The sequence below is a fragment of the Camellia sinensis genome, chromosome 3 (assembly GCF_055761805.1).
Source record: "Camellia sinensis isolate YWXY chromosome 3, ASM5576180v1, whole genome shotgun sequence".
In the NCBI taxonomy this organism is placed as follows: domain Eukaryota; kingdom Viridiplantae; phylum Streptophyta; class Magnoliopsida; order Ericales; family Theaceae; genus Camellia; species Camellia sinensis.
This window is the reverse complement of record NC_138963.1, coordinates 219,306,094-219,313,118: the sequence shown is the minus strand read 5'-3', so window position 1 is coordinate 219,313,118 and position 7,025 is coordinate 219,306,094. Positions and strand designations below refer to the sequence as shown.

At 33.3% G+C, this 7,025-nt stretch overlaps 2 protein-coding genes across 2 annotated transcripts; both read left to right on the top strand.

Moving 5' to 3' along the window:
* Positions 1-219: 219 nt before the first annotated feature.
* On the top strand, positions 220-1,187 carry LOC114278528 (uncharacterized). The gene is made up of 3 exons (XM_028220599.2): positions 220-642; positions 826-853; positions 1,009-1,187. Exons 1-3 carry the CDS (start codon positions 220-222, stop codon positions 1,185-1,187), a joined length of 630 nt encoding a protein of 209 aa, XP_028076400.2.
* Positions 1,188-4,378: 3,191 nt separating this feature from the next.
* LOC114262322 (mitogen-activated protein kinase kinase kinase 20-like) lies at positions 4,379-5,365 on the top strand. Its single transcript, XM_082918853.1, has 2 exons — positions 4,379-5,057; positions 5,193-5,365. Exons 1-2 carry the CDS (start codon positions 4,379-4,381, stop codon positions 5,363-5,365), a joined length of 852 nt encoding a protein of 283 aa, XP_082774979.1.
* Positions 5,366-7,025: the final 1,660 nt, after the last annotated feature.

Here is a 7,025-nt window from a genome sequence, read left to right as displayed (position 1 = left end):
ACTTATTTACAAGACATTTCTATTAGTTGATGAATTAAATACAGATTGTGTAAGTTGCTGGTGTTTTGATTTTGGAAGTTGTCTAATATGTTTTATAAATTTGATTTTGCAGAAAATTGAAGTTGTTAGACAGGAACTTGCAAAGTTTAAGAAGAAAACACAAACCTCATATTTATTTTCAGTAGTTTATCTCTCACCTTCATTCCTCTTTTAATTTCCATGGCTCGCAATAGTGTAATGAATATGATTATTGATGGCTCTGATTCTGATAATGAATTGGAGATATTTACAATAGCTGCTTCAGAAGAAGAGCGACTAAATAATAAGAGACAGTTGGAATTACATCATGGTTCCATTCAAGGTCATGCAATTATTTATCGTAATCGAATTCAAGGCCACAAGAGACTTTATCAAGACTACTTCTCTGAAACTCCTACATATCCTCCCAATTTATTCAGAAGGAGGTTCCGAATGAGTCGATGTCTCTTTCTTCTTATTTTATCTACGGTGAAAGCATATGATCCTTATTTTGTCCAGAAAAAAGATGTTGTTGGAGTTCTTGGTCTGTCTTCCTTTCAAAAGATGACTGCTGCTATGAGGATGCTCGCTTATGGAGTAGCGGCAGATTCTGTAGATGATTATGTGAGAATTAGATAAAGCACTGCAATAAAAAGTCTACAAAGGTTTGTTGAGGTAGTGATTGCAATTTTTTTAGATGTGTACTTAAGGACACCTAACAAAGATGACATTGCTAAATTACTAGCAGTGGGGAAAAATCATGGGTTTCCTGGAATATTGGGGAGCATTGACTGTATGCATTGAAAGTGGAAGAATTGTCTTACTGCATGGAAAGGTATGTATTGTGGTCACATCTATGAACCAACTATTATTTTAAAAGCAATGCTTTCTATGATCTATGGATATGACATGCATTTTTTGGATTATCGGGATCTCATAATGACATCAATGTGCTAGAACGTTATTCTTTATTTTCTCTCCTTTCTGAAGGGCGTGCTCCTGAAGTTAATTACTCAATCAATGGACATGACTATACAATGGGATATTATCTCGTTGATGGTATATATCCTCAATGGTCAACATTCGTTAAAACAATCCCATCTCCACGAGCCAATAAGCAAATACATTTTGCTAAAGCTCAAGAGTCGGCAAGGAAGGATGTCGAATGAGCATTTGGAGTGCTCCAAGCACGTTTTGCAATTGTGCAAGAACCTGCACATTTTTGGAAAGTTGAAACCCTTGAAGTTATAATGAAGGCATGTATAATATTGCATAACATGATTGTTGAGGATGAGTGAAATGAACAAAATATAGATTGTAATTATGATGCAATCGATGAAAGTCTCACGAGCGCACACTCGAACTTTATGAATTCATTCAAAATCATCATCGCATCAGAGATAGACAAACTCATTCTAAACTCCAAGTAAACCTAGTTGAGCATTTGTGGCATTAACATGGAGATTTGTAACAACTTGAATTGGAAATAGTTTATTTATTTTGAAGATTATTCCTAACTTTGCTATTTATGTTTTTTTTTTCCCCTTATTTTATTCATTGACCTTTGTAAGGTTTTCGATTAGTTAATTTGTGTTCTTTCTGTTCTTAATTTGATTAATTACAATTATTGAAGAACTTCCTTTGTATTGTTATTTTTTTAAAAATTCTTTATTGTTTTCTTTTATTTTTTCCCTTCCTTCCCCTTCCAATGGTTCCACAAAATTCATATGTTGGTATATATTCACATACTATACATTTTATAAAAGAAATTAAATATTCGTTAAAAATTATTTTTAATAATTTTTGTAAAACTAATATTAAAAAATATTATTTTTAAAAATATTATCGCAAATGTCACATTGGCAACCGTATTAGCATTTGGTGCGTATGTGGCATTGTATGAAAAAAACAACAATGTATATAGATAGCATTTTTTATTTTAAAAACTGGTTAGGGTAGTTTGAATGACTAGTTAAAATAAAGAGTATGGTTGGAACACACAATAACTAAACTAATTAGGTAAAATAAAGAGTACACTTTTTTTATACTTTAGCTAGTGAAAAATAAAGTGTAGTTGTAGTTGCTCTTAGTGGTTAGCAATGTCTCTTATGCTTTAGTTCTTGAGTTTAAGCCTTGGGGAATACATTTTTCAAAATTTCACCTTATATGACAAATCGGACTGGCTCGAACAAATTGGCGCCAATTTAATCGCTGGTTTTATTGGTTTTGGAAAATATTTGGTAACTCAAAATTTTGTGACTCAAATTGCTCAAATCTGTCAAAACGACGTCGTTTTACACTCATTTACACTCAAAACGACGTCGTTTTTAGTGATTTGAGTCATTTGAGCCACAAAATTTTGAACTACCTAGCATTGTTGATTGGTTTTTTTTTAAAAGAGGCCGATTTTTTAGCTCAAGTGGATTTGAGGCTCGAATTGAAACCAAAACCAGTCGACGGTCCATCATTAAATCACATATATATAAGAACAGCAGTGCTAGAGGCCTCGAATTTGGCTCAAATTCTTGTTTTTTTTTTTTTTTTTTTGGGCTGTGTTAATTAGTTTTTTTTTTAATTATTTTAAGAGTGGTTATGTATTGTGCCAAAAAATTAGGCATTTTGCACCAACTCATTGTACAAAATTATATGAAATTAACAAAATTTAACTAACAGTTTAACTGATCAATCAATTTTATCACTCAACCAGTCCAACCTCATTGACTGATTAGTTAGGCTGCTGGTTAAAATTTGTTAATTCAATATAATTTTGTACAATGAGTTGGTGCGGGATGTCTAATTTTTTGGCACACCCCTACACATAACCAAAAAAAAAAAAAACTGAAATTCGAGGCAAATTCGAGGCCTCAAGCATTATTGATATACGAAAATTAAATCCCATTTTAAATTTTTTTTTATATGGTATATAATTGCAAAATATTGTTAAGTCTTTATTGCTTAAACTTCCCATCTATTTTTCTTAGATTTTTGAAATTTTATATCATTAATAATGATGTGTCATAATATTATTTGTCTAAATATAATTTGCCATTTTAAATTAAATTTAATTTGTTCAATAATTTATATTAATTGCACTTAATTTTTCCTAATCTTAATTTTAAGATCTCTCCTTCAAATTTTAACCAAAATTATGAAATTGAGAAAAATTATTTATTGACTATTAATTAAAATTAAAGTTAGGAAAGATTAAGTGGAAATTAATATAAATTATTGAACAAGATTAAATAAAGGCTAATAATTTATTTAAAATTAAATATGAATCAAGCTTACTAAAAAGATTAAAAAATTAAATATGGACCAATCTTTCATAAATAAGCTTGGTTCATATTTAAATAAGCTTGGATAATCTTTCATAAATAAACATACCCTAATATTCATGTAAAAAAAAAAAAAAAAAAAAAATCGACTAGAATTACAATCCCCAAACTAACTCATACAAGTCAATAACTGATAAACATAATTTATACACAATATTTAAATTTATTATTATCAAATGTTTTCACTAATTAGCTTATCAATTTTTTAGATAATGTGTAAAATTAAGACTAGAATATGACCTATAATTTAAGGTGATTCTATCTTAGATAATTTTTTTATACATAAATATATATAACTATTCATTTCATAGTGTTAACATAAATATATAATTTTTTACCTAAGTTCAATTTTTTAATAAATATGCGTAAAACATGTTCATATTTTTATTATAAAAAATACTTACAAATAAATCAAATCTTATTTTAGGAAATTCAGAAGTTAACCCAAATGTATTAGCACAGAAATCCAATCCAAACTAAATTAAAAGTCTATAATGTATTAACATAGAAATCCAATCCAAACTAAATTAAAAGTCTAGAGCTAATAGAATCCTCTAAGGATTCAACTCCTTAGAGAACAAACAAGTAAACAACTTCCAATTTCAAATCTCGTAATAATGCTTCCATCCCAAGCAACTCAAAACCTTATATATATAGATTACAGTTAACATTATCACTTATCAGCAAATTCTAGAGAGTGAGTGAAGTTTGTTTCTTTGAGAGTGAAAGAGAGAGTTTTGCAGGGAGAGAGAGAGAGAGAGTTTTCTTGGAGTGTAATGATGTGAAGGAGAGGGAAAATACTGGGAAAGGCAGGTTCTGCAATGGTGTACCTGGCTGCAGTTGTTTCACCACCAAGAAGTAATGAACTACTACCTTCTCTCATGGCTACCAAATCTGCCCCTGTCAACAACTCCCAATTGCTTTCCATTGAAAGAGAGTTGTTCAGTCAGTTTGAAGACTGTCCTCACATTCTTCGTTGTTTTGGGGATGACGTTACGATCGAAGACGGAGAGCAATAGTACAACATGTTGTTGGAGTATGCTGCTGGTGGAAGTTTGGTTGATCGCATTCAGAGTTACACCAGAGGACTACCCAAGACAGAGGTTAGACGATACACAAATTCTGTACTTCTGGGTCTAAGTTACATTCACAAAAAGGGTTATATTCACTACAATATCAAGCCTCAGAACATATTGCTTGTGGATGACTTGTCAATGGATTTGAATGAAAAGATGAATACGGTCCAAGAAAGAACTGCAAAGATTGCTGACCTAGGGCTTGTAAAGAAGGCTGGAGAGAGCTTGACAGAAAAAGGAAGAAAGCTTGGAATCAGGGGCACTACACTGTATATGGCCCCGGAGTCCATTCGCCATGAAGATTATGAACCAGAAGCCGACATATGGGCATTAGGGTGCACGATTTTGGAGTTATTGACTGGAAAAGAACCTTGGAAGTGCAACCAGAATACAGAAAGAGTAACTATCTTGTTTAAAATAGCAAGTACACAAGAAATACCTGAAATTCCGAGTGGGTTCTCAGAAGAGGCCGAAGATTTTCTGAAGAAGTGCTTGGTTAGGGATCCGAAGTCACGATGGACTGCCGATATGCTACTAGGCCATCCCTTTGTTTCGGCTGCAGATGGTGTTTTCACCAGGAGTATCAGAGAGGAAAGAAACATAGTTGTTCATCCAAAAGCAGCACAAGGTATTCTTCATTCATCATTCTTGAGTACATTCAATCTTCCCAAACCTTATTTGCTCACGTCACATTCAGCATCAAATGGATAAGTACCTAATAGTTGCATGGCCACAAGACATTCGGATGATATTGTTTTTGAAGACTTCGGTGAATTTCACGCTTGTAAAGTGCAGAAAAGATTAGAGGAAGATGCCAAAGAAGGGCTGTCTACAACAAGTTTGCGATTGGATGCCTTTGGAGCGGTATTGGGGTATCAAGAGGATTTCAGAGATACCATACCAAACGCCAACATTGCCATTGAGATTTTCAATTGAGGTTTTAATGGAGCATGATTGTTGTTGCTTTAAGTCATCTGTTTTGAGTATGTCTCAAACTCGACCCACATAATCCTATGTATAAAGAGGTTATAGTGAGAGGGAGGGCTCATTGTATTCTCTACATTCATAGTGAAACTCCTCTGTCCTTTTTCGCCCGTGGAAGTAGGCTTATAGCTGAACCACGTAAATCATTGTGTGCTTGTGTGATTGTTTTGTTTTATATTTTTTCAATTTAAGTTTCATCATAAAATCACTAAGTAATATATCATGGAAGCATAGGCTTTCAAACAAAAAGAAACCCCTACTTATAATCAAATCAACTAATTCCAATTTCCTAGGGTTAATACTTTGGAAAAATAAATCATCCCTAACTCTCCACAATGACCACAACACAGCAAAAAAATGGTTTTCTAATTAATTCTTTCCAAATTTGTGTAACTCTCCACCACACAGGGCATACCACTCACTAATTATCCATATGGAAAGAAGTCTAGTATGTCCCTTTCTCACACATTCCAAAAATGGCGTGATACTTTCTTTGCAAGATGTCCTACAATATTACTTGTAAAAACCAAACGATTTTAATAAAACTCAATGAGGAACTGGCAGTTAATAAAAGATTTGAGTGTGAACTCAAACATAATGAAAGCCATGATTCAATCAAATGAGGAAAAGCGGGGAGAAAGAATAATTTTAAAAGATATCCATCACAACATGCCCTTAAACTTGTCTCATCACCACAGATCAGATATAATAAAATGGAGTGAGTTTCCACCACCAATGGAAATTTGAAATGATCCATTGGGAATTTTTGGCATTAGAATGGACAACTAGGTAGTGCACTGCTGGGTGGAATTTAAATAAAAAATAAACGTAAAACAGAATATAAGTTGATAAATTTTCTATAAATTGTCTGCTCCATCAGTGTTTTATCACTTTTGAAAAATCTAGAAATCCCCTAGATGTTGATTTGTGATTATGTATCAATTTTAAGCAGAATATAACAATCCCAATCAAACAATCAAGACAAAGAGACAAAACGATTCAACGTGGAAAAAATCACAATTGGACACCTCCAACTGTGATCAAAAAACCACGGGCAACAGCCACAAGACAATCCACTAAGAAGAATTAAAGGAATTACACAGGTATACTCTCAATTACCTAGCGAATCCACAACGCCTAATTGAACCAACCTTTATGTGCCTCTTCCAACCCCATCTTCACCACGGAATTGTCTTTCTGATGAGCCACTCTAGATTCCACCACAGCTTCGGGCTCGAATTCTTCAGAATACACAACTGAAGAACAACACTCTCTTTTGTAGAACAAAACACAACCTTTGATGTACTCTCTTTAGAACATGAGTTGAAGACTCAATCAAAACATCAAAGAAAACTAGCAAAATCTCTCCAGATCTAAACCTTAAGATCCAAAAATAAGATCTGGAGAAGTCCCATCAATCCCTTAGTTTTGGAAGAAAACCAAGTATTTATAGAGAACCAAAAGTAATCCTAGATTCAGAAGAAAACCAACTCTTTAATCAAATCTGGAAATCTGGGATCGTGCGGTCCGCTCGAGCTCAACACAGCCCGCTCGAGCGGACTCACCAAAAACTGCGTGCGAACAAACTGAGATGCGCTCGAGCGTAGGAGAA

What these genes read in the sequence shown, in the direction of transcription:
- LOC114278528 (XM_028220599.2), top strand. Translation starts at nt 220, where the DNA reads ATGGCTCGCAATAGTGTAATGAATATGATTATTGATGGCTCTGATTCT. An exon ending in CAGATTCTGTAGATGATTAT is followed by an intron (nt 643 to 825) that starts GTGAGAATTAGA and finishes ATGCATTGAAAG; the next exon opens with TGGAAGAATTGTCTTACTGC. An exon ending in TTGTCTTACTGCATGGAAAG is followed by an intron (nt 854 to 1,008) that starts GTATGTATTGTG and finishes TCCTTTCTGAAG; the next exon opens with GGCGTGCTCCTGAAGTTAAT.
- LOC114262322 (XM_082918853.1), top strand. Translation starts at nt 4,379, where the DNA reads ATGTTGTTGGAGTATGCTGCTGGTGGAAGTTTGGTTGATCGCATTCAG. An exon ending in TCATCCAAAAGCAGCACAAG is followed by an intron (nt 5,058 to 5,192) that starts GTATTCTTCATT and finishes TTGTTTTTGAAG; the next exon opens with ACTTCGGTGAATTTCACGCT.